The sequence below is a fragment of the Lepidochelys kempii genome, chromosome 8, assembly GCF_965140285.1.
Source record: "Lepidochelys kempii isolate rLepKem1 chromosome 8, rLepKem1.hap1, whole genome shotgun sequence".
Lineage (NCBI taxonomy): Eukaryota > Metazoa > Chordata > Testudines > Cheloniidae > Lepidochelys > Lepidochelys kempii.
This window is the reverse complement of record NC_136387.1, coordinates 89,738,496-89,765,804: the sequence shown is the minus strand read 5'-3', so window position 1 is coordinate 89,765,804 and position 27,309 is coordinate 89,738,496. Positions and strand designations below refer to the sequence as shown.

The window sequence follows — 27,309 nt, the reverse complement described above, 5'->3', positions numbered from 1 at the left end:
ACCTGCAACTTTCAGATTCTAGATCTAATGGCATAAACAGATCTGGGACCCACAGCAAGTGTATTATGATGCACTTATCATCTCTAGACTGGATTACTGCTGAGGTGGCCCCTGAAAGGTTCCTCTGAAGCTGCAGCTAGTGCAGCATGCAGAGGCCCACCGTCTAAACAGTGTTAGATTTAGATTTCTAAACAGAAATCACACACATAGTGTCAGTCTTACTCTAGGTCTACTCTAAAGTCCTCCTCTCAAACTTTAAAACTATGGCCCAGCTATCTTAAAGATTGCCTCACTCTGCTCCCCACAACATCTGCTATGCTTAGTGACTATAATGCTACCGGACATTTGTGATGTTCAGTGGTAGGGTATTTCCAATGACAAGTCGGCAGTTAACAGAACAATCATGTTTATGGAGACAAGCTGACAAACCGGCAGCTGCTAAAGAGTCTCAAAGATTAAATGGGGCATAGCCACCACAAATAGTGGTTTTGCCAAGGTGTGCTTGTAATGAACCGAGGACCCCCTACTGGTGTGTTTTTTTAAAATTATACTCATTGTTTGGAGCCATTACTCAATCCATGAGTTCTACTTGCTTCACTTTTCATACCCTGTCTGAACTAGAACTGGGCTTAAGCAACCAAAATTCAGCCCAAGGTCCAACCTTTTAGGCAGTTTTGATCCAATGGGTAGATTAATCTCATTATAAATAACAGAAGACAGCCACAATGTGTAGATGTAAATTTCCCAAACATTTTGAGAGTTTTGTGTTTTTTAAATATTACCCTCTTGAAGGCTTCACAATTTTATATTAAGATTTCTTCTATGGTATTCCTACAATCTGTTAAAATATTTATCAAAGTCTGAAATAAAACCTACCATATTAAAAACCTAAAGCTAAGAAACCACCCAAAAGTAAGATTTGACCAACAACAACAAAAGTCATAATCCTTGCTACCAGCAGCACATGCAGAAGGAGTGTGTATGGGCATGGTGGTAAGCCTTGGGATTTTTTCAAAATGGGACCCTAACCATTAAAAAAGCATAGACTTTCAAACAGACCCACTAATGCTCGCTGGAAAACTCCAACAAACATTCCATTTAGAATCAAACTGGCTATGTCAATTTTGTCTGTACTTCTGATTTCTAACTTTTTATTACTACAAATACTTGTATGAAAATTCTCAGAGTAGCAGCCGTGTTAGTCTGTATCCGCAAAAAGAAAAGGAGGACTTGTGGCAACTGAGAGACTAACAAATTTAAGGTGCCACAAGTCCTCCTTTTCTTTTTGTATGAAAATTGTTTCTCAAGAGTTCATTGGCTCGTGCTGGCTATTTTGTCCCTATCTGAAAAATCTTATTTCTTTCTGTGGCTTAATAATCATTTTCAACCACCAGCCCTTTGTCAAGTCACAAATAGTAGATAATGGGCTATCTTCTACTCTGCTGCAGTTACATATGTGTAAACCATATGTGAATGGATTCCTCAGGAGTAACAGAGGAGAATCTGACCACTTGGCTACAGGTGTGGAATAAGAATGAGAAGCAAAAGTATTCTGAAAAACAGAAGTCATGTCTTTGTGCAGCAATACAGTACGAGGAAAAGAGATACAGAAAACATAACTATTTATGTAATATTTTTGAGCAGAATGTTGTTTGAGAACTTTTCATGAAAGGTGACAAAGTAGAACTAGTCAGAAAATGGGTTTTCCTGCCAGAAGTTTAACCTTTTTGTTAAAAAACAATTTTTATTTTTATTTTTTTTTAACAAGAAGTCAAATTTTTCCATGGAAAGACAATACTTGTGGAAAACTATTTAATCAAAAACTGAAGTTTCCTTCGAAAAGCACTTTTGATGGAAAATTTTCAACAAGTCCTACAATCTGATCACTCAGTTCTAGCCTAATGTGTAGCCACACATTACATTTTGGTTTATCTTGAAGAGTTTTAATGACAATATTCTTATTACCACATGAATTCTATGAAATTTAAATATGTTCAGAATTCTTACAGAATTTACTATTTTCTGCAACTGTGCTGCTTGCTCCTTAATTAGAAATAGCAAGCAGCATAGAATTACTCCAAAAAAGGTTAATCTAAATATTTACCCATTACTCTGTTTAAAAAAACAAACAAACTTAAGTTGGTCTACATGAGCAGGTTGCACCAGTTTAACCACACCTGTTTAGTTCACTGATGCAACTTTTCTCATACAGACAAGGCCCTAGTGAAATTAGGACATCCAAGAAGTAGAGAAACAAAAAAAAGGGATTCTAAATGCCAGACTTTTAAAAACTTCTTTGTTCGTGGTTTTTGAACTTTACTGGATTTTTGCTCTAGTAAGGTCCCGAGGGTCTTTATTTAAACTCTAATGCTTAATGAACATGATCTATTGGTTAAAGATTTAACCCTTCCACATCTTCAATTAAGTTGTGAGATCTCCCACCAAGAAGTCCATCAGCAAAACCAGGGAAGATCAGACTTGACATTCCTTATATTTCTAAGGCAAAAAACAAAAACACCCACGCCTTACCTGCTGGTTTATGTTTTTATTTTTTAAAAAGCTTTTCAAGCCTTCTATATACAAAAAGGGCATAACACCAATGTTTTTAAAATTCTTTGCAGATCTCTCCTTGAACCAGAAACAAGAAGCCAGTGGATTTATTAAAAGAAATGGAGTTGGAAATTAATGGAAAGCTTAGGCCTTGTCTACATTACAGACTTCTGTTGGCATAGATATGTTGATCAGGAGTGTGAGGTGATGTGATCCCTGACCAATACAGCTGTCTCAGCAGAAGCCCCTAGTGTAGGTTCAGTTAATACCAGCAAAATTGCACTTTACGGGTATGGCTGGTTTTGCTTGGGAGATGATGGAATATGCTATACTTACAAAAGCACAGTTCTGTCAACATAAATTGCATCCACACTAGGAGTTCTGCCAGTATAATATACTGGTATTCCGAGTCCAATAAAGAGCTAGCCTACCCAAAGAGGGGTGCCACCCATTGCCCATATGCCCACTGATCACCTCCTCACACCCCCCTCCGCTCGCCTCCTGTGTCCCTCCTCACTCCCCCACTCGCCTCCTCACTCCCCCATTCGCAGCCATACCCCCCTGCCTGCCTTGTCACCCTGCTGCTGGCTCACTGCTCCCCTCCTTACTCCTCCGCTAGGGCCCTCCCTGACACTAGCCTCATCATCCTCCCCAGCCCCCCATCTGCCCACCTCCTCACTCCCCCTATTACAACACAGAATACAAAGTATACAGTATTCACTTTATATTCTTTTTTATTACAAATATTTGCACTGTAAAAATGATAAACAAAAGAAATAGTATTTTTCAATTCACCTCATACAAGTACTGTAGTGCAATCTCTTTATTGTGAAAGTGTAACTTACAAATGTAGATTTTTTGTATGTTACATAACCGCACTCAAAAACAAAACAATGTAAAACTTTAGTGCCTACAAGTCCATTCAGTCCTACTTCTTGTTCAGCTAATCGCTAAGACAAACAAGTTTGTTTACATTTATGGGAGATTCTGCTGCCTGATTCTTATTTACTGTGTCACCTGGAAGTGAGAACAAGCATTTACATGGCACTTTTGTAGCCAGCATTGCAAGGTATTTACGTGCCAGATATGCTAAACATTCGTACACCCCTTCATGCTTCAGACACCATTCCAGAGGACTTGCTTCCATGCTGATGATGCTCGTTAAAAAAAAATACATTAATTAAATTTGTGATTGAACTCCGTGGGGGAGAATTGTATGTTTCCTGTTCTGTTTTACCTGCATTCTGCCATATATTTCATGTTATAGCAGTCTCAGATGATGACCCAGTACATGTTCGTTTTAAGAACACTTTCACAGCAGATTTGATAAAATACAAAGAAGGCACCAATGAGATTTCTAAAGATAGCTATATCACTCAACCCAAGGTTTAAGAATCTGAAGTGCTGTTCAAAATCTGAGAGGGACGAGGTGTGGAGCATGCTTTCAGAAGTCTTAAAAGCACAACACTCTGATGTGGAAACTACAGAACCCGAACCACCAAAAAAGAAAATCAACCTTCTGCTGGTGGCATCTGATGGTTCACTCTGCTTTGGATCGTTATCAAGCAGAACCCGTCTTCAGCATGGACGTACGCATTCTGGAATGGTGGCTGAAGTATAAAGGGACATATGAATCTTTAGCGCATCTGGCACGTAAATATCTTGTGGCGCTGGCTAAAACAGTGCCATGAGAATGCCTGTTCTCACTTTCAGGTGACACTGTAAATAAGAAGTGGGCAAAATTATCTCCTGCAAATTGTAACCAAACTTGTTTGTCTGCGTGATTGGCTGAAGTAGGACTGAGTGGACATGTAGGCGCTAAAGTTTTAAATTGTTTTTTTTTTTAATGCAGTTATTTTTTATACATAATTCTACATTTTTAAGTTCAATTTTCATGATAAAGAGATTGCACTACAGTACTTGTATTAGGGGAACTGAAAAATACTATTTATTTTGTTTTTTTACAGTGCAAATATTTGTAATAAAAAATAAAATATAAAGTGAGCACTTTTCAGAGTAACAGCCGTGTTAGTCTGTATTCGCAAAAAGAAAAGGAGGACTTGTGGCACCTTAGAGACTAACCAATTTATTTGAGCATGAGCTTTCGTGAGCTACAGCTCACTTCATCGGATGCACGTGAGCACTGTACACTTTGTATTCTCTGTTGTAATTGAAATCAATATATTTGAAAATGCAGAAAACATCCAAAAATATTTAAATAAATGGTATTCTATTATTGTTTAATCGTGCGATTAATTTGTTGAAATCACTTGACAGCCCTACTTCTATTGGTCCAACTTTTGTTGTATAAAAGACAAGCTTTCAAGCTACACAGAGCTGTTCTTCAGGTCAGGGATATTTGATTGTCATAGAAAATATACATTGGATTCAGAGTTTGTGAACCATGCCATGAATTTGTAGACTAACTTATAACAAGGGAGGCAAAGAAGCTAACTTTTAGCACAACTTCCCCTAAGTAATTACAGTGTTAGGCACTGTACATTCAAAGCAGGTCAAGGAGTCCTACTTATTACACTCTACCTTTTTCTCAGTTTTTTAAAAACAATCTAATAGAGAACTCATTACAATCAACTGCTATAGGGAAGCTCACTAAAGTCCCAAACTAATACAATGCAACTCAATGGACTTTCACAACACTAAATGAATTCCACTGTACTAATCCTATGGGCTATATATGAATATACCCAAAACAGCCTAAGATCACAAAGACCTTAACTAAACAAGGGACATTCTTTTCAGAAACAAAAACCCATGGTATTCAGATCATATCCACGTCTAAGAGTCCATAGATTTGCTCTTGAGGTTATAGAAAAGAGAAAAGTATTAGTTCAGGGTCTCTCTCCTCCAGACTGTCCAACTCCTTTTCTGACCCTTAGCAGGGCACTGTGTCACGGTTCAAGCTTCCATGTCTCAAGCTCATTATTAGCTTTGCTGGCCTACCAGGTACAGTAATTGAATAATTTGAAATCTCCTGCTGTTTGACTCAGCCATGGGACAATTCATATTTGTACATGGGGGGTGGGAGGGATATTTCTTTCCAACAACATTCGCAAAACAGCATTATAAGTATATTAATGTTGCAAAGTCACACACCCAAAGATTAGGAAATGGCAGCAGTAAGGCTGCCTGTGTCTGTGTAACTCAGCCCTCTTGTGTGTATGCCTTATGATACAGTCTTTAATTACATAATCATATTGTATTTTCCCCCAGGACTCCTGCCTCATTTAGTGCCAGGATGGACTGTGCTCTTTGAATGAGCATAGGGTGCCCAGATTAAACAGACAAAATATCAGGACACATGGGGGAACCAAAAAAAAACAACAACAACAACAAAAACATGCCAGAGCGGCAAAGCCGCAATATCGGGACAAATGGCGTCCTGACCATGCATCGGTCGGGATGCTGGACAAAGAACTAAATATCGGGACAGTTCCGATTTTATCAGGATGTCTGGTCACCCTAAATGAGCAGCTATTCAATAGTATGTTTTATATTCATTGTGCAATATGCCCTCATGCCTTATTTCCTGCATACTATTCAAACCCTGCTCTGCATACATAATCATAATTTCCTCTGGGCCTTTCTATGGCACTTAATTGGAGAAACAGCTGACCCATGTTTGCTGAAATTTTCTAAAACAAATCAGCCTAAGGCAGACACCCTGGAAAATTTCAGCCCAAACTGTTAAAGTCTGGCAAAGTTCTAAGCAACTGAAAACAGGATTTTACAATGGGATATGTCTGGCAGCCTTAACTACAGGCAATGCTACCTGCACTGCATATGAGCAAATAGACACATTTCCAGTTTTAACAACCTAATCCTGCAAAAAGGATTTGCTCCTATGGAGTCTGAGTTCAGTGGGACCCCATGCAGGCATGATGACCTGCACTGATTGACTGGGGCCATATTCAATATTATATGGGCTCAGTTTCCTTGAGTGAACTGAGTGATGTCCACTTCCTAACCCTTTTCAGATGATTTCAACAGCTTCTTTGAACCTAGTTAGATGTCATCTTTTTATGAAGATCTTTTCCTAGCTTACTTGGAGATCCAAGTAAAGGTCACTTTCTTTTGTTTAACTGTCCTATCTGTATCTAGCATTCTCCTCACAGACACACCCCTCTACCTCACACTAGGCATATTTTCTGTCTTTCCTAGCTGAAATTCTTTAGATGCTAACGAGGCTTCCATTGCCTTAAAGAGACCATATCTGAATCTGTCTTCCTTACCCACACTTTCCAATCTATCGGTAATTTCAAATGACATCATACAATTCCTGGGCAGATACTATCCAATTCATCATATTCTCATAAAGTGTTCAGTCAATATTGAGCACTTTCCCATGCTGAGGCAGTTTAAGAGAACCACTATGACATAACTGAAATCTGCACTTTAGTACTAGTCTCCTTAGATGCAAATAGGCATAAATATTTAAATACCAAGATGATAGACACCTTAGAAATACCAGAGACATTTGTACACTTGTATACTCATCATGAAGCCAATGCACCAAACACTAGCCTATAGCCTTAAGGGCAAGGAGACCAGGGGCCAGCCTGTTTAAATGATCAGACCTAGCTGGAGACAAAACAGGTGTGATCCCTGTTAAGGGCGGAGCCAGCTCAGTGGGAGATTTGCAGGAGGGAGGGTGGCTCTTGTGACTAGTCCTGGAGCAGAGAGAGGTACAGAGTGAAGGGCCTCTGCGCCCCTGCCTTTGTGTAGATCAGGGGACTAGTTTTGTTTTGTGTTACTTTGTATGGGGTTTTCGTCTGAACTGTGCCCCGAGGGAATAAACTGTGCCCCAAGGGAAGGGCTTGGGAGAGACCTGGGCATAGCATCATGTCAGTGAAAAGAATTAAACCCAGCCTTTCACAAGTCAAACATTTTAAACAGAGTTTACTTTGACGAGGCTTTCTTCCGGCAACTAATGGAAGTTACTAGATCGCAGGCCCTGGTTCTCATGGGAGACTTCAATCACCCTGATATCTGCTGGGAGAGCAATACAGTGGCGCACAGAGAATCGAAAGAAGTTTTTGGAAAGTGTAGGGGACAATTTCCTGGTGCAAGTGTGGAGGAACCAACTAGGGGCAGAGCTCTTCTTGACCTGCTGCTCACAAACCGGGAAGAATTAGTAGGGGAAGCAAAAGTGGATGGGAATCTGGGAGGCAGTGACCATGAGAGTTCAGGATCCTGACACAAGGAAGAAAGGAGAGCAGCAGAATATAGACCCTGGACTTCAGAAAAGCAGACTTTGACTCCCTCAGGGAACTGATGGGCAGGATCCCCTGGGAGAACAACATGAGGGGGAAAGGCATCCAGGAGAGCTGGCTGTATTTTAAAGAATTCTTATTGAGGTTACAGGAACAAACCATCCCAATGTGTAGAAAGAATAGTAAATATGGCAGGCGATCAGCTTGGCTTAACAGTGAAATCCTTGCTGATCTTAAACACAAAAAAGAAGCTTACAGGAAGGGGAAGATTAGACAAATGACCAGGGAGGAGTATAAAAATATTGCTCAGGCATGCAGGAGTGAAAGCAGGAACGCCAAATCACACTTGGAGTTGCAGCTAGCAAGAGATGTTAAGAGTAACAAGAAGGGTTTCTTCAGGTATGTTAAAAACAAGAAGAAAGTCAAGGAAAGTGTGGGCCCCTTACTGAATGAGGGAGGCAATATAGTGACAGAGGATGTGGACAGTGCTTTTTTTGCCTCTGTCTTCACGAACAAGGTCAGCTACCAGACTACTGCACTGGGCAGCACAGCATGGGGAGGAGGTGACCAGCCCTCTGTAGAGAAAGAAGTGGTTCGGGACTATTTAGAAAAGCTGGACGAGCACAAGTCCATGGAGCACAAGTCCAGCCTCACCTCAGTCCCTGGAAAAATCATGGAGCAGGTCCTCAAGGAATCAATTCTGAAGCACTTAGAGGAGAGGAAAGTGATCAGGAACAGTCAGCATGGATTCACCAAGGGCAAGTCATGCCTGATTAATCTAATTGCCTTCTATGACGAGATAACTGGCTCTGTGAATGAGGGGAAAGCAGTGGACATGTTGTTCCTTGACTTTAGCAAAGCTTTTGACACGGTCTCCCACAGTATTCTTGCCAGCAAGTTAAAGAAGTATGGGCTGGATGAATGGACTATAAGGTGGATAGAAAGCTGGCTAAATTGTCGGGCTCAACTGGTAGTGATCAATGGCTCCATGTCTAGTTGGCAGCCAGTATCAAGCGAAGTGCCTCAAAGGTCGGTCCTGGGGCCGGTTTTGTTCAATATCTTCATTAATGATCTGGAGGATGGCGTGGACTGCACCCTCAGCAAGTTTGCAGATTACACTAAACTTGGAGGACTGGTAGATACGCTGGAGAGTAGGATAGGATACAGAGGGACCTAGATAAGTTAGAGGATTGGGCCAAAAGAAATCTGATGAGGTTCAACACGTGCAGAGTCCTGCACTTAGGAAGGAAGAATCCCATGCACCGTTACAGACTAGGGACCGAATGGCTCGGCAGCAGTTCTGCAGAAGAGGACCTAAGGGTTACAGTGGATGAGAAGCTAGATATGAGTCAACAGTGTGCCCTTGTTGCCAAGAGGGCTAACGGCATTTTGGACTGTATAAGTAGGGGCATTGCCAGCAGATCAAGGGACATGATCATTCCCCTCTATTCGACATTGGTGAGGCCTCATCTGGAGTACTGTGTCCAGTTTTGGGCCCCACACTACAAGAAGGATGTGGAAAAATTGGAAAGCGTCCAGCGGAGGGCAACAAAAATTATTAGGGGACTGGAACACATGACTTATGAGGAGAGGCTGAGGGAACTGGGATTGTTTAGTCTGAAGAAGAGAAGAATGAGGGGGGATTTGATAGCTGCTTTCAACTACCTGAAAGGGGGTTCCAAAGTGGATGTATCTAGACTGTTCTCAGTGGTACCAGATGACAGAACAAGGAGTAATGGTCTCAAGTTACAGTGGGGGAGGTTTAGATTGGATATTAGGAAAAACTTCTTCACTGGGAGGATAGTGAAGCACTGATATGCGTTACCTAGGGAGGTGGTGGAATCTCCTTCCTTTGAGGTTTTTAAGGTCAGGCTTGACAGAGCCCTGGCTGGGATGATTTAGTTGGGGATTGGTCCTGCTTTGAGTAGGGGGTTGGACTAGATGATCTCCTGAGGTCCCTTCCATCCCTGATATTCTATGATTCTATGATTATACTGTACAGGCTGGATGCTAATAAGACTGAAGGGGGATTCCAGGCTAAAAAGATTTGCAGGGACAAGAAGTTTTTAGCTTGCATGGGATGGAGTGTATGGTTCATTTGCCCTTAACTTTTAATCTCTTTCTTCTTTTATTTTCTCTGCCCTTCCCTTCAGCCTATGTCACCTTTCTCTTCCTACTCTTCTCCTTTCTCACTGTGTTTTTTCACCTTACACATGAGCTATGGAACGACAGTGGCAATGAGCCATATCACTTTCCCAGCAATGAAGCAGCTCTTTAGGAAACCCAGCCTCTTCCTGGTGGCAGCCTGCTGATTTAAGGGGCTTCCTCGAGTTTGGTTCAGAAGCAGAGAAGGTGACAGCAGTATAAGTGTTCATCTCAACAATAGAGATCATCAAGAAGTAGGGAAATTATTCATTGTGGCACACATATCAAAATCCATGCTGTATTGGACAGTTATCTGAGAAAGGCCCCTGTGGGAGCATTGGCTAAAGTATGGTATAGTATCTGTAAAAGAAGCAGAGAACTGGAGGGGGGCAGGTGGGAATTAGAGATTGCTATGGAAACAGATCTATTAAAATCTATTCTCAAACCCCAGAAAAGAAACACTACAGGACATGACTGGTTTCTTTTTCATGTGTTTGGAATATTAAAAGGTTGACTTTGGGACTAATCCAACTACCATTAAACTTAAGAAAAAAGACTTCCACTGACTTCTATGGGAGTCGTAGTAGCCCCTTAATATCTAAAGTCTGAAGTGTCTAGACTCTCTGAAACTGCAAGCTGAAATACCAGCAGCGTTGGCTCGCACTTTTTCCCCTTCTGAAGTAGATAAGATTGCATGAAATTCATTGTATGGTGCACATACTTGCCATCTCTCCCAATTTGGTGCCCCAGCAATGAGCTATGGTAGAGCTATGGTAAAGTTTCAGAGTCTCCTTCTCCCCTCCTCCAGGAAACAACTAGTATTCAAGCTACTTTGCTTCCTACAAAGTAGCCAGAGCTCTGGGGATTGTGTTGCATCAGTGAGACTTGGTGGGCTGGAGGTCTCAAAAAGCAAGAACAATCAGTGCTTATATCCCTATCCCTCCTGGGCACCTGAATGCCTAGCGTGAACACCCTCTCTTCCTCCAAGCTCTTCCTCAAAACACAACTGTTCAGGGATGACAGTTAGCCTTAGCCCACCCACCTCTACCCTGCATTGGGCTGTCAACTAATTTCATTTACTGAGTAGAAAGTGTGTGTACGAGTGGGAATATTATAATTCCAAGTTTTGTCTGTAACCTTTAAATTGCACTGCTTTTTATTGCTCCCTCTCCTCTTCCTTTGTATGTTTATTTACGTTGCAAGCTTTCCAGGGCAGGGATCTGTTTGTATTCTCTCTCTGTAAAGCACCTCCAATGCCCTTAGCACTGTACTGTACAAATAGTAGCCCTCTTCCCACTCACTGTTATGGTACTGGGTACATATCAGCCAAAGTACTGTGAGAAACAAAGCTCTCCTCAACTCGGATACCTCCAACAAGGGGAATCCCAAGTGTTAGTCTTTTAAAAAAATAGATATTGGTATTTTAGGAAAAGTTGGATTTACTATTTGAAATGTGGTAATAGCATGAGACCCCAACCAAGAACAGGACTCCGTAACAGTGACAGAGCCTGCCCCAAAGAACTTAGCATTTAAAAAGACAAGATAGTAGTTCAAAAAGGCAGAAAAATAGTATCGGCGTCCTCATTTTATTAATGGGTAACTGAGGCACAGAGATTAAGTGATTTATCCAAGGTCACAGGGAAACTGACGGAACTGAGAACTGAAATCAGGTCTCCTAAATGCCAGTCCAGTGCTCACAAGACCATGCTTTCTACTTGGTGATTTAAATAAATCCACCCTGCTCTGCATTATAACCCCCACCATTGAACGCAACCTTCTCTCAGATTACTAGATCAGTCTACAACCTTGGAGTCTTCATCAACTCTGCAATGCAGTTAGACACCCAAATAGCCATGGTGGTAAAAGATACCCATTTCCATCTGTGGCTGGCTAAAAAGATTATGCCTGATACTATCAGACACTGATCTGGACACAGTGATCCACCCCTTTGTAACTTCCAGGCTTGACCTCTAGTTTCTAGTTTATACAAAGGAATGAAGCATGATGTCCTAAGGAAGCTAGAGCTAGTCCAGAATACAGCAGCTCATCTACATACCAGCTCAGAGTATTAGAAATGATACCTCTTTTCACTTCTCCCATACTGGCTATCCACTGTACAGAGTTCAAGGTCACTGTACTGATTTTTCAAAGCTCTGTGTGGTATTGGCGCTAGCTACCTGAGAGATCATCTTTCCTTCTATGGTGATAACCTCATCCAGCAGCTTCACTCCACTGGAAAGGAGGAAGACCTACATCTGCAGAAGACTGAATTTTTAGAGACCTCAAACCAAGACCACGGAACTTGCTGCCAGTAAGAATGGCCACCACCTTCAGCACATTCAGAACTTAATGCAAACCCCTTCGCTTCTACTTGGTTTTCCTGCAATAACGCTCTCAAGAACAACAGCACCCTCATCCTGTTGTTGGTTTTTTTTAATTCTCAACAATAACTTTGAGCTTTTTCCTGCCAGCAGGGCTAGAAAAGAGAGATTTTTACAGTTCCTTCTCATGGGAGGTGCCTAGCTACCAAGGTGATGGCAAATCTTATTAAAAAAAACCACCAACAACTACTAGGTAGGTAAATTAGACTTTCTAAAACAGAAGGGTGGAGGGATATTCAGGTAACCACCTCATCAGCTGGACACCAGTTTTCATAAAGATGTTTTATGTTCCCCATGAGAAAGAGTGGTACACACAGCATCCACACGAGGAGTATAGCATACTGGTATAGCTAGACCTTCAAAATGCTCGTAGTGCAGGCCTGGCCTGAGTTCCATAGTCAAGGCCCAGCTCCTGTGACAGTTCTGTCTCTTGCACTGTCAGACTTCCCCTTGTTGATAGGTGGTTTCACCGTCCCAGTGGAATGTAGCTGCTGTAGTAGGTTGTGGCCATGAAGGGAGAACTGATGTCAAGTAGATAGGCTCAATCCCAGGGTAGAGGGGTGATTTTTGCATTTGTGTCCATGTCCAGCAGCCAATCCAGGTGATGGCCAGCTATGTGTTTGGGTCTCGAGATTCCCTGTGAGCAGCCTGAAGTGAAAAGTTCAGACTGAAGGTGTGAGGCTATACAATCAAAAGCTTTGTGCACCTGGATGTCGAGTTTCCCCAAAACAATGAGTCCTGTGAACATCGTCATAATCAGTTTCCCTGGGAAACTTTTATTGTTATTTGTAGCGCAGTAACATCTTGAATTGAACAACATGAGACTGAGTTCCTGCCATTTGTCTGGTCTGGGCTCTTGTAAAGCAGCAGTTTTCCCTGGACTGGACGTACTGTCCAGTGAGCTTTCTGAGCACTGGCTGCTGTTTCCATTGTTTTTACTTTTCCCTGTTATGACTTACTTGAGTCCTTCCCTGGTGCAAGTGAACCACCTGATTGGCAGTAGTAGTGATCTATTGGTGTGTCAGATACCCGTGGAGGGACAAAGCTGGTGAAACTCCACTTAGGAGTAGTGGAAAGTGGAGTTGCAAATAGGAGACATTTTTTAAAAGGCACAGGTGATAGGTTGTTTGGTGGCCAGATAAAAGAAGAGTAGCAAATGTTCTGATGCAGTACTTATATCTGGCATTGGGGGAGGGGTTCTGCTCTGCCTCGGTGGTTGGGGAGAGAATGAGGTGCTACTTCCTGGGTCAGTGCTTCTATTCTCCCAAACTATCTAGTTTTTGAGCTGGTTCCTGGCAGTAGGGGAAGGAGCCAGTGGAATCTTGTGTTGGGTCCTTCTCAGTGTAGGGAAGTTACATGTAAGAGTTGTAGTAGTTGTGAAGTCACTTGTTTGTCATGGTCACACCCTTACCTTAGTGCTAGAAGGAAGGAGGCTAGAAATGCAACAGAGTTGGCACTCAGCCCTTTAAACTCTTTCTTTGGCTCTGCAAACAGCTGTACAGTTAGTTCAGAGACAGTCAGGGAGGTTCTCCCAGGTAAGGACTAAGTAGGTTCAATTTAAGGGGTGTCCACAATAGGAACATTTAAGAATTTCTCTACTGATAATACATGTTGAGCTCTCTGGGTGCTCGCCGCATTAGTATGGATCCTCTTTAGCATATTTAGGCTCATTTAACTTGAAACAAGGGTGCATTACTCCCAGAGTGGGGGAAGAGAAAGAAACAAAAACAAAGGAGTTTTGTTGCCCAGGAACCAGGATAGGAAACTCTGTCAGATGTGTCAAAGGCAATGAACAATTAGCAAGATGTTACCCAGATGTTACCTCCCCTTTTGTCCCGTCTCAGCATCTGGCAGTCAGAAGCTTAGGGACACGGAGAGCATGGGGTTGCATCGCTGACCATCTTGACTAATAGCCATTGATGGACTTATCCTCATGCTCTTGGGCTGCTTGCCCTACTACTCTTTTGTGGTCAGAGGCTGGGGTAACTTCTCAGCAGAGAAGTATCCTGCACTATCTATTGCAGTCTTCCACAGAAAGCTGAGGGCCCTGTCAAAATTTGAGGGGTTTTGGCTGTGGGTTTCATAGGTCTCAAAGGCCAGCCTTAGGTGATTGTGGGTGAGGGAGGTAGGAGTAGGCGGGAAATCATGTATCATCTGTGACCTTTAGGGACATCAGTGATAAAACAAAACCTAACGTTCAGCTTATTTTTACTTTGCAAAGAGAGCTTGAAAGCAATAGAAAGTTATCCTTCTTTAATAAAATAAAAGTGCAGTTACCCATCATATTTATTTGTTCTCCAAAACCAGAGGCTGCCACAGGCAGCCGGTACACCAGGGTGGGCAACCTATGGCTCGCCAGCCATTTTAATGTTGTCCTTTAGCTCCTGCGGAGGTCTGGGGCTTAGAATCATAGAATCATAGAATATCAGGGTTGGAAGGGACCCCAGAAGGTCATCTAGTCCAACCCCCTGCTCAAAGCAGGACCAATTCCCAGTTAAATCATCCCAGCCAGGGCTTTGTCAAGCCTGACCTTAAAAACCTCTAAGGAAGGAGATTCTACCACCTCCCTAGGTAACGCATTCCAGTGTTTCACCACCCTCTTAGTGAAAAAGTTTTTCCTAATATCCAATCTAAACCTCCCCCACTGCAACTTGCCCCACTCTGGCACTCCAGCTGGGGAGCAGGGTCGGGGGCTGCTCCGTGCAGCTCCTGGGAGCAGCAGCATGTCCCCCCTCCAGTTCCTAAGCATAGGGGCAGCCAGGGGGCTCCGCTCCGCATGCTACACCGCTGCACTGCCCCTGCAGGTCCCATTGGCCAGGAACTGCAGCCAATGGGAACTGCAGGGGCAGCGCCTGCGGATGGGGCAGTGCGCTGCAGAGCCACCTGGCCATGCCTCCACATAGGAGGTAAGCACTACCCGGAGCCTGCACCCCTGAGCCACCACCCCCGGTGCCCAGGTCCCCTGCCCCAGCCCTGATCCCCCTCCCGCACTCCAAACCCCTTGGTCCCAGCCCGGAGCACCCTCCTACACCCCAAACCCCTCATCCCCAGCCCCACCCCAGAGCCCACACCCCCAGCTGGAGCCCTCACTCCCCCACCTGCACACCACCTTCCCTACCCCAGGCCGGAGCCCCCTCCCACACCATGAACACCTCATTTCTGGCCCCACCCCAGAGCCCACACCCGCAGCCAGAGCCCTCACCCCAACCCCAATTTCGTGAGCATTCATGGCCCACTATACAATTTCCATACCCAGATGTGGTCCTCGGGCCAAAAAGTTTGCCCACCCCTGAGCTACACAGTACGGGCCTGCACGACTCTGGAGCAGGGTGGATAAAATTCAATGATTTTTTTTTTAAATAAAAAAAATCAGATTTTTTTATTTAAATCAGATGTTTTTGATAAAATGCTTTTTGAGGAAAAAACCGATCTAAAGATAGTTTTAATTAAGATACATTATAGCTCAAAGATATCTCATCGTCGAATACAGATTATAAATTCTAATTCTGTAGTATGAGACAATACATTCATGTAATGTTTAAGAAAAGTTTTGTAAATGAGTTCCAATAGCTCATGAATTAGGGACCCAATCTGATGGGGTCCCAGGAGCTTCTGTACAGATTATGTAGGTTTCTCTTTCTATCTACCCAATGGGACTCAGTGCTCAGGCTAGAAGATACCATCAGAGATGCTTAGATTTGCAGTTCTCAAACTGTGGATTTGTCTCTCCAGAGATAACAAGCATGTTAACAACAAAAATGTTTTAAAATAAATAAATAAATAAATAAATAAATATATAGAGTCGAGAAACAACAGACCTCAACCCTATTGCAAATTTGTGTACACAGCGTCAACCCCTTACCTCTCTCTAAAAGTGCAAAGTTTCAAAAAGTTCAATGAATAGAAGTTTGTTGGGGGCAGAACAGATCTGGACAAGGGGGCACAGTGCTCCCACAGTCCCAGGCTGCACCCTGGGGATCCCGTCACATTCTCAAGCAGCTGGAGGAAGGAATCCTGACTCCTCATCACCAGCAGATTATGCTGTGCAGCCAACCCTCCAGCCCATAGCATGTATGTCCTTTGTAGGATAAATATAAAACTGGAAGATTAAAGCTAATTTAAGTTTGGTTAAAGATATGTGTTGTAAAGAAAGGCCCTAAAAGTAATTAGTTATAAGGCCAGAAGGAATGAAGTAGGCAGGATGTCTGGTTCAAAGAATAACTAACGAAATAACGTGAAATTTCTAAAAAAAAAAAATTAAAAAAGCTTCTGACTGACAGAGGTGACTGCAGATGTTTTTCAATAAGACAATCTGTTTTAGAAAGAGCCAACATGGACCTTCCCACCCCACATACCAGCAAGAAGGAGAGGAAGAAAAGGCCTTGGGGAGAAAGGAGGCTGTAAATCTTATCTGGATTGAGACTGGAAATAGCAGTGAACTGTCTCAAATCGGTGTTTAGATGAAGTCAGTAAGTGGCAATGACATCACTTGTTGTTAAAGGGTATAAAAAGGTAACTCTTAAAGGGTTCATTGCTAATATGTGCCTGACTAAGGGCATGGCTATACTTGCAGATGTAGAGCCCTGTGAGTTAAACCAGCCCTCGGAGAGCGCAGTAAGGAAAGTGCTGCAGGGTGTCCACACTGTCAGCTGCAAGCGCACTGGCGTGGCCACATTTGCGGCACTTGCAGCGGCATTGGGAGCGGTACATTATGGGCAGCTATCCCACAGGGCACCTCTTCCCATTCTTGCGCTGTGGCTTGTGGGAAGGGGGCAGCATGTGCGGGACATTCTGGGTCCTGTCCCAATGCCCCGTGATGCATCGCTTCGCATCCCAGCAATCCCTGTGCTTCCGTCCACATTTGGCACCATCTTTCAAAGTTTTTTTTAATGCGCGCTCTGTCTTCCCTTTTAGTCTGCGGGAATGGATCCCGAAATGCTGAGGAATATGCTGATGGGTCTCGCCAGCACGTCATGTTTGGCAGTCGAGTTACTCCTTAAGCTACAACCTAACAGTGAGGATGTCGACTCGCATAACGCGTATGACACGAGATTGCTTGTGGCATTCACGGATATGCTCACCACCGTGGAATGCCACTTTTGGGCTTGGGAAACAAGCACTGAGTGGTGCGATCACAACGTCATGCAAGTCTGGGATGATGAGCACCGGCTGGCTTTGCACAAATGGGTTTCCCTAACTGCGGAGGGGTGATAGATGGGATGCATATTCCAATTCTGGCACCAGCCCACCTAGCCTCCGAGTACGTTAATCGGAAGGGGTATTTCTCTATAGTTCTCCAGGCACTTGTGGATCACCGTGGGTGTTTCATTGACATTAACGCAGGCTGGCCCGGAAAGATGCATGACGCACACATCTTTCGGAACACTAGCCTGTTCAGGAAGCTGCAAGCCAGGACTTTTATGGGGCAGAAGGTTACTGTAGGGGAAGTCAAAATGCCCACTGTGATCCTTGGAGACACCGCTTACCCTTTAATGCCGTGGCTCATGAAACTCTACATAGGGAGCCTTGACAGCAGCAGGGAGCGGTTCAACAACAGGCTGAGTCGGTGCAGAATGACTGTGGAGTGTGCTTTTGGCCGTTTAAAGGGCCACTGGCGCTGTCTGTATAGGAAGCTGGACCTGGCCGATGACAACATCCCCACGGTTATATCCGCATGCTGTACCCTCCATAACATTTGTGAAGGGAAGGGTAAAAGATTCACTCAGGCATGGAACTTGGAGGTTCAACACCTGAAGGCTGAATTTGAACAGCCAGAGAGCAAGGCTATTAGAGGGGCCCAGCGCAGGGCTGCAAGGATTAGGGATGCCTCGAGGGAACAATCTGAGGCTGAAAGCCAACAGTAATGTTTGGTGCCCTGCACGGGAGTGAAGTGCAGTGGTTCCAATGTTAGTAGGAATCTGTGCTTGCTACACTGACTTGTAGTGCCTGTTGCTTTCCCGGGCTAAGATATCTTTTACTTAATGCAATAATAAAGAATGTTTTCAAAGCCAAAAAGTCCATTTATTGAAAAGAAAATTCATTTATTGAAAAGAAACACAACTGCCTGGGAAACAGAAAGGGCAAAAAGTTGGGGAGGGGTGAAGAACGGTTCAATCACAGATTTGCATATGTCCTGCTATCATACTCAGCCTTCCTGTCTGGAGTGCTGTGCAATGAGTGCTGCACTTCAGGCTGGCTAAAATGCATGGTGATGGGGGTTGAGTGCAGCAGGTAAGGGTCGTAGTTTGCAGGGCTGGATGGTGAAGCTACAGGTGTTGGAGGCAGCTGGTGGCGATAAGAACCTGGATGTTGGGGAGAGTGGGTTGGAGGTGACATGGGGGCACAAGGGAAAGAGTTTTGGGACAAGGGCTGCGGGGGGAGGGGGCGAGGGGGGCAGGTGCAGTAGTGCTCCGCCTGCATTGCTACGAGTGCCTGTATCGAGTCCACTTGGCGCTCCATAATGCTTAGCAGCAGCTCCGTGCTTTGGCGCTGGTGATCCACATTCTGCTGGCGGACCCTCCTTTCACTCTCCCGCCACTCCTGCGCTTTTTGATTTTCATTAAGGGACTGCTACATTATTTCATGCATCATGTCCTCTTTGCTTCTATATGGCCTCTTCTGAATTCTTTGGAGTCTTTCGGCTGGTGATAACGAGGACGGCTGAGATCTCAAGGTCACATCTGTAAAGGCCAAAATGCAACACTTAACAGAGGCAGCATTGTTCACACCAGACAGAGCAATGATTCACCCATACTTAAAGACAAGCACAGTCTACACAATAGCAGAATTTGCCCATCCCAAAGCGAGCGCACATAACCCACAGGAGCCCCAAAATGGTGAGTAAGCACAGGGGCAAGGGGGACTGATTGTTTCACAGCCGTACTGTCCTCTGGGGTTCTGTGCCTTGGGGAGAGCTAGCAGCTGCAGGGGGCCCCTATACTGAACACTGTCCCCACATTTTCCACAGGAGTTCGTCCTGGAAGATATCTCGCTGCTGAGAGTGACCTAGGAAGCAAGGGGAGGGTCTTTTACTACAATATGGCTTCCACCCTGGCCCACATGCAGCTTGCCTGTGTGCAGCAATGATCCCCCCACCCCTCACAGCATAGTGGCGTGGACATGTTAGCCTGACTGGGACAAGGAGCACAGTAGCTCTGCCAAGGAACCTGACCAGCTTCTGCATGAGACCTCTGAAGAGATCACTGAGGCCGATTACCGTGATCAACGCCCTGTTCCACATCTAGGCATGCATGCAGCCCTAACCCTCCACGACCCAAAAGGCTGCACCAAACAACTTCATTCCCAAAATAAAAGCCGCTTACCGGGCACCTCCTCTGGTGTTGACTCGTCCTTCTGAAAGCACTAGCCGCTGCGACTGGCTACCTTCCTTCTGGCTTGAGAACAGATCCTGGTTGCATACATCTAGGAATGCAGGGGTGTCTCCCTCCTCCTCAGCACCCTCGTTCCAGCTTTTCTCCTCCTTCTCCTGCCTTGTTGAACTGGGCTCTGACGTGTCCATGGTGGTCCTCGGAGTGGAGATGGGGTCACCCCCAAGTATTGCATCCACCTCTTTGTAGAAACAGCAGGTCGCGGGGGCAGCACCAGAGCAGCGGTTTGCCTCACGGGCTTTGCGGTAGGCATTCCACAGCTCCTTCACTTTAACCCTGCACTTCAGTGCGTCCCGGCCATGGCCCCTTTCCATCATGTCCCTTGATATCTGCCCAAAGGTATCATAATTCCTATGGCTGGAGCGCAGCTGGGACTGGACAGCTTCCTCCCTCCAAACACTGATGAGGTCCAGCACCTCGTCATTGCTCCATACTGGGGATCACCTGGTGCATGGAGGCATAGTCACTCGGAAAGATGCACTGAGAGCACTCCATGCCTTGCTGAGCAAACAAGAAGGGGATTTTCAAAATTCCCAGAGAATTTAAAGGGCGAGTCTGACGGTTGGTCACCTGAGGGAGGGCAGTAGAGTTCAAAGTGATGACCAGAGTGGCTTGAACAGGCATTGTGGGACACTTCTGGAGGCCAATCAGAGCACAATAATAGACCACGGTGTCCACACTGGTGCAGTGGCGCTCCAGCCGGGGCGCAGCAAGCATTATGCTTCTCGTCGAGGTGGAGTCCCAGGAATGTTCCAGCCATGGAGTCCGGGGGCTCTACGTGTCTTGCCAGTGTAGACGCGTCATGAGTTAGGGCACCCGGGGCTGTTTTAATGTGCTCTAACTCGCAAGTGTAGACATGCCTTAAGTTGGAGTCAACCAATGTGGGTCTAAGCACCCCTGGGTTTTGCCCATTTGTAATCACCTTGATCAAATGCTTAGAAATGTTTTGTTACCGTTTGAAGGTAGGCTTTTTAGGCATGTTTAGAGCAATTGTATAAATACTAGGTGGCCTTTGGATTTAATAAAGGAATTTATGCTTAAATTGCTATCAAGGTAATATCTTGCATAAATAATAATAATTCCAACATTCTGGGGATGGGGCAGTACAAATGACACTAAATTTCAGTAGTTCTAAACTCCCAGGGTGAAGGGGTAGCGACCTAATCTCTGGGCCTATGTAGAATTCTCTCCTAAAGAGAAATTGAGTAACATAAGGGGAATAGAGGTAGGTACTTTGGATACCACTCTAAAAGAATGCTTGGCAGAGAATGGCATTGGTCCACTGAATGCCATGAATAAATTCCTGGTAGAGGACACAGGTCTGTTGAATGCCTTAAATGGATAAATTATTGGCAGAGCACGGCAGAGGTCAGTTTAATGCCACTGAAATTTTAAAGAATAAGACCCTTGTGCGACCATGGAGAGAACAGTAATTATAGCTAAAGAATGAGCACAAAAAACTATAAAGCGAAGAGACACCAGCTGATAAATGAAAAGGAGTACTTGTGGCACCTTAGAGACTAACCAATTTATTTGAGCATGAGCTTTCGTGAGCTACAGCTCACTTCATCAGATGTTTACCGTGGAAACTGCAGCAGACTTTATATACACACAGAAATCATGAAACAATACCTCCTCCCACCCCACTGTCCTGCTGGTAATAGCTTATCTGAAGTGATCAACAGGTGGGACATTTCCAGCACAAATCCAGGTTTTCTCACCCTCCACCCCCCCCACACAAATTCACTCTCCTGCTGGTGCTAGCCCATCCAAAGTGTCACTTCAGGAGATAAGTGATTTAAGGAAAGAAAGTTAGAAGTTAAAAGGAGGTTTTGCACAAATTAACACTGCAGTGTTCAAAGAGAATTAAACTGTCAGAGGTTGTGGAAACATTAAAGAGTGAAAGTGTTGAAGATAAAGTTTGGTTTGATCATAAAATCTAATTATGGCAATACAACTTGGTATAGTCACATCCAATGAAACCCCAAGTATTAAAAAAGTCATGAAAAAGGGAGATTAGATCGTCACAAAATTATTATCAACCTAAAACAGAAGGCTTAATTTTAGGTTGAAATAGTGAGTATTCAAACTGGTCTGGGCTCTGACAATCTTCCAACCTCATTTACACTTTCTGTATTCTATTGCATACACAAAACAACTGGAACATATGGTACCACTCCTAAAATTTCACAGGCCACCAAGCATCTCTCTTCAGAAAGCATCTTCTTGTCCCCTTTCCCCAGGTGCTACCTAGGGATGTAAATACTGGTTAAAGTTAACCGGTTAAACAATTAAAATTATTTTTAAACGCTTAACCAAGGTAGCAGGTTAACCTTTTACATCCCTACTGGTAACATGGTGCAGTTGGTCCTCCCTTTAGTAATATCATCTTCCTAGAATTCTTGCATATGTTTTGTAATATTTAGGCTTTCTAGATGTAAAAACTCTATAGTAGTTCTCTTAAATCATACTGCTAAACGTGTGATTCAGTAAAGTAAAGGAAATCCCTTCTTGTGCAATAACTTTGGTTCACTTCAGTTTACAGGAAGTAGCAGTCACATTCAGGGAATTTCTATACAGTCAAGTTTATAAAAATACATCTGAACTTAAAAAGTCATTACTAAATTTATTAAATTCCTGATGAAACCCACATAAGGTATATAATAGAATCAAGACATTATCTTGTCTTTTTCATGACCAATTCAAAATAATCTAAAATCAGTTACACACTGTTAGTTCACATAAAAGCTCTTATGTAAATGGAAATAAAACTACTGTTCAAATTACAGGCTGTGATAAACGAAGGTGGGGGTGGGGGGTAGCTCCCTTTTATGGACACCCAACCAGCCAGTTAACTATAAAATTCCTCTTAGTAGCTGTTCTCTACTTGCTTTACCTGTAAAGGGTTAACAAGCCCACAGGTAAAAGAAAAGGAGTGGGCACCTGACCAAAAGAGCCAATAAGGAGGGCTAGAACTTTATAACACTGGGGGAAGAAAACTTCCCTTTGTCTGTTTTTTGTTCTCCTGAGAGCAGAAATACGGAGCAGCAATGCTGTAAGCAACTTCAAGCCAGGTATGATCATAAATCATCAGACCATACCTAGAACTACTTATCTGGAACCCCCAAATGCATAAGTAGATCAGGAGTTTAAAAAGACACGATTAGGTTTATTTCTGTTTATTTCTTATGGCTAATGGACTCCTCTGTGTTAACCCTGGATGCTTTTGTTTGCTTGTAACCTTTAAGCTGAACCCCCAAGAAAGCTATTTTGGGCGCTTAATTTTTGGAACTGCTCTTTTAAAATTTAGCAAAAACCTAAGTTCCAGATGTATTTTCTTTCTTTTTTGTTTTTAATAAAATTTACCTTTTTTAAGAACAGGATTGAATTTTTGGTGTCTTAAGAGGTTTGTGCATGTTGTTTGATTAGCTGGTAGCAACAGCTAATTTCCTTTGCTTTCTTTCTCAGCTCTTCCCCAGAGGGGGGTGAAAGGGCTTGAGGGTACCCCACAGTGAGGAATTCCCAAGTGCTCCTTCCCTCAGTCCAAGGGGCTTTTTTGCATTTGGGCGGTGGCAGTATTTACCAAGCCAAGGTCAGAGAAAAGCTGTAACCTTGGGACTTTAATACAAACCTGGAGTGCAAGTATTAATTTTTAAAATCCTTGTGGGCCCCCATCTTCTGCACTTGAAGTGCCTCAGTGGGGATTCAGCCTTGTCACAGGCAATGAAGAAACTCCATCTGAAAAAGCCTTCTTGAACGATGTTTGTTAGAAGCACTACGTTACGTATAAATTTGCTGTTAAATCTCATTGCAGAAAAAAGGTGTGCATTCAACAAAACGAACATGAGTGGTTGCATGAAATACACAAGTTAAAGGCCATATTATTAGCAGTACTATTTGTTATCTGATAGAACCCAAAAGCATGTTAGGTATTTCAAAGAAACAGCCTTGATCATGCAGAGATGTGAGTAAACTTTACAAACATGGGTAGTCCCACTGAATACAATGGAACTACTCACATGTATAAAGTTATGCATGCTTAAATCCCCTGCCCCAAACAGATTATTGTCCACATTCAGGCATAACAAGTGAGTCATAAACCTAAAAAGGGAAGGAGAGAGGTAGAACAATAATAACAAAAGTAAGACCATGCAATTACTCAGCATGTACATTCTTGACAGTTACGTCAAGTTTCTTTTGGTTTGATTACAACCTTATTTCTTGTACATGAAAACAACAGAAGTAAATTTTAGGGAACACCTAGGTAAAATAAAACATATTAAAAAGACCACTGAAGTGGAACTTCATTGCACTCACTGTTTCACAGGGCTGCTGGAAATATTAATTAGCTGATACCTGCAATGAAGTGTTTTGGTGTAGAGTGCAATGTAAGATCCTAACCCTGCAAGCCAGTCCATGCAGGACCTGCTGCTTAATAATAATTTTCCTGCAAGTTATGTGGAATCTGCGTTAGAAATATTACTCACTGCGCTCTCCCTTCCTCAGGCAAGTAAAATATCACTAGTTTTTTCAATTGCCATCATCACAATAAACAGTAGATAAGTTTTGTGCCTAGAATAGTACATTTCCATGACTGTGAAAAAGCATTTGCTTGCTTTTCATGACAAAGGAAAGTGAACAGAAATTTTAAAAATAAATAAATATATACAGACAACTATTTAAGATCCACTATTATTACACAGAAGAGACATTTGTTTTAAAATGTAATTCTTTTTCATTCTAAATAGTGTAAAATCAGCTCCTGTGTCACTGACCTGACAAGGCGAGGGTACGATTTAGGGTTTTTGTATTTCCCCTTTAAGATTTAACGACATCATCACTAACATCAAAGCTAAATGAGCCATACTGGAACATGAGATCCAAACTCCCCTGAACTTTAGGGTGTTTGAATTCTGGATGAAACTTAGCAGTAATGACCCATCTCTACTTAAAATCGTTACCAGGAATGCAGCTTCACATACTGATTAAGTGTCAGCAGTACCATCAGTCTGCAGGAGAAACAACATTGAACTCAGGTCTTGACACATTTTAAAACAAAAAACCCACATAATTTTCAGTTCACCTTTTAAAATATATTTTTGTAATGACTCTTGCTTTCTTCTTCTTCCCCTTCTCCCACCCTTCCCCCTGCCTTGGGCTGGTAATGGCAGGGTTTTGGAGCCATAGTATTGTTGCAGAATTCCAACAGGAGTAAACGGTCCAGTAGTGAGGTCTCTGTTGCTTGCCCCACTATACTCAGTTATTCCCTGGCAGAGCAGTGTCAAAGGACAAGCTCAGGTGTGGGAACCACAGCTGAGGCCTCGCTGTGAAACACTATCACCAATTAGCTAAGAGAGGGAGCAGAGGAAGAAAACTTGAAGGAATTTAGCACACATACCTCATACACACCACAATCAGTGGTGCAAGTAGAAATAATTTCTTGCTGGTACTGCACTCTTGGGAGGGACACAAGGGGGGGGGCATGTGACCTCCCCACATGACCCTCCATCTGACTCCTCACCCCGCCCCCATGCATCACAAACTTTGCAACCAGGTCTGTGGCTGTGTGATGGAACTATATAGCGGAACTATTCTGAGGAATGGACACTGAATAAAATTATACTTAAGTGGGTTTTTATTAAAATAAACACTGGTAGAGTGCAGCAGGGTCAGGAAGCATGTTTGTCAGCCGGTATCCATGCATTTCTACAGTGACACATAACAAGCTGTATAGCTGCAGAACATGTTCCCTGGCTGGTTACATGCTCGCTTATATAAATATAGTGCTTTAAAATGGCTAAATTGGTCCTAGCCCCAAATAAAAGTTAACCATAAAATGGGTTCCATGTGCTCTTAAAACAACCCAGAAATGTATCAATAAAGTAGGTTACAGCTATTGCACATTAATTTACAAACAAAATGGGTTTCAGATTTGAATTTTATTCTTTGCTTTTTTTTTAAAACCATACAGACATCTTCAGCCTAAAACTGTTCAGGGCTGATATACAGAGCACCACTCATGTTACATAAGGAGTTAAGAATTTCTCAAGCATTCACAGAAACATGATGGGGCAAGAGTAGACTTTATGGTTCCTTGAACACAACATACTCCTGACAGAATTCTCCACCACTGTGGGGGTGCAGAATTCATATGGCCCACATATTTCTGTGGCCCCTGTGCAGAAAAACGCAAAAGAAATCTGCAGGGGGAACACACGTCTCTTCCCCAGCAGTCCTGGCAGCGTGTCTGTTCCAGCGTTCCTGGATCAGCTTCAGAGACGCAAATCACTGCGGGGGGCTCGGCGTGCGTGCAGGGTAGACGCGTATCACTGTCAGGGGGCAGAGTTGGCCAACAAGCGAGAGAGACTCTGTTCCTCTCTCTTGATACTGCAACTTGAAGGGCGTGGAGGAGGGTAGGGTATTTTGTTATGCAGGAGGAAGGCTCTGTCCCCCGGCAGAAGTGTAGAAGCCTGCCTGCCTAGTAAAATGATAAAAAATGGTTCAGCCTCTGACATACCGTCATAGGTTGTCCTACAACACAGCCTCTAACAAGACCAGGCTGTCCCGGACACCAGGTAACAGGACTGTTTACCTTTACACTAAGAAAGTTGGCAAGGCACCAATGTCTGCATGTGGTGTGTATCCAGGAAGACTTCGCGATGTTTGTGCTGTGCGCCCTAAAGTCCTTATGAGGTTGTCAAAAACAAAGAAGCATTTTAGCAGAGCCTATGGCAGTTCCATGTGTGCTAAATGTGTCTGTGATAGAATCAAACGAGCTTTCCTTATTGAGGAGCAGAAGACTGTTGTGAAAGTGTTGAAGGCACAAGCACAGAGTCAGAAATCTAAGTGAATCTCTTTGTATTGTCTGCCTAATAAATAAAAATTCAACTTAAAAAAAAATAACTTCTTGAGAACTGAAAAAACACTTAATTAAATATTAGTATCATGTTACTGAAAATTGTTTGTTTTTAAGTTAAAGAAAATATCTTTTGTAAAAAAAACCCTACATTTTGTTAATGTTGCTGTTGATGGTTAATTGATCTCATTCTCTAAGGCAGAAATGTAGCAACCTGTTTGCTTAATAACATTGTTCCCATTCTCAGCCAATTCCCCCATGAGCATAAAAACCTGTAGAAGTTTTAAGGCACGTACATTGCCAGAGTGATGTAAAGCCTTATAAATGACAGTAAAGGAATCAGCTAGAAAGATCTATGCGCTTTCTCACTTTTTTCCTGAGGTTAGATTTTTACTTACCCATTAAAAAAATTAAAAAAAAAAAAAAAAAAAAAAAGCAGCAAGCCTTTTGAGGGCAAATAAAATATTTACCAAGCAGTCAATAAAATGTCAGGACAACCAGAACCAAACACTTCCCAAAGTACCCAGCTAGGTCCAGGACGATGATTAGCAAAACTGAATGACTTTCATGTGTGACAGTCTGAGCAATTTAAAATGACATTCTACGTACATACCTGTGTGCGCGCACGCTCTCTAATGTAGTTTAAATGAAAATCCAGGATTATAACTGGAATGCAGGGTATTCGTTACCAAGTACTTGTAACTTAACTTTCATGTGTTTACAAAATGCTGAATAGTTATTGTGACTTTTTTCTGTAT

The 27,309-nt window shown here is 43.2% G+C and overlaps 2 protein-coding genes and 1 pseudogene across 4 annotated transcripts in view; 1 reads left to right on the top strand and 2 right to left on the bottom strand.

Annotated features, from left to right (window-relative positions):
• JAK1 (Janus kinase 1) overlaps positions 1 to 27,309 on the bottom strand; it is a 102,380-nt gene that overhangs the window by 49,279 nt on the left and 25,792 nt on the right. The window lies entirely within an intron of this gene.
• On the bottom strand, positions 18,211 to 21,230 carry LOC140916200 (uncharacterized). Its single transcript, XM_073357443.2, has 2 exons — positions 19,630 to 21,230; positions 18,211 to 18,987 (listed from the first exon to the last, which is right to left on the bottom strand). The coding sequence occupies exons 1-2, from the start codon at positions 20,010 to 20,012 to the stop codon at positions 18,912 to 18,914; spliced, it is 459 nt and encodes a 152-aa protein (XP_073213544.2). The 5' UTR covers positions 20,013 to 21,230; the 3' UTR covers positions 18,211 to 18,911.
• On the top strand, positions 26,173 to 26,598 carry LOC140916201 (large ribosomal subunit protein eL34 pseudogene; annotated as a pseudogene).

Bases quoted from the DNA above. Each gene is read 5' to 3' on its own strand.
- LOC140916200 (XM_073357443.2), bottom strand. From the start codon at position 20,012: ATGATGGAAAGGGGCCATGGCCGGGACGCACTGAAGTGCAGGGTTAAA. The intron at 18,988-19,629 runs GTAAGCGGCTTT...TGGCCTTTACAG, and splicing joins AACACCAGAGGAGGTGCCCG to ATGTGACCTTGAGATCTCAG.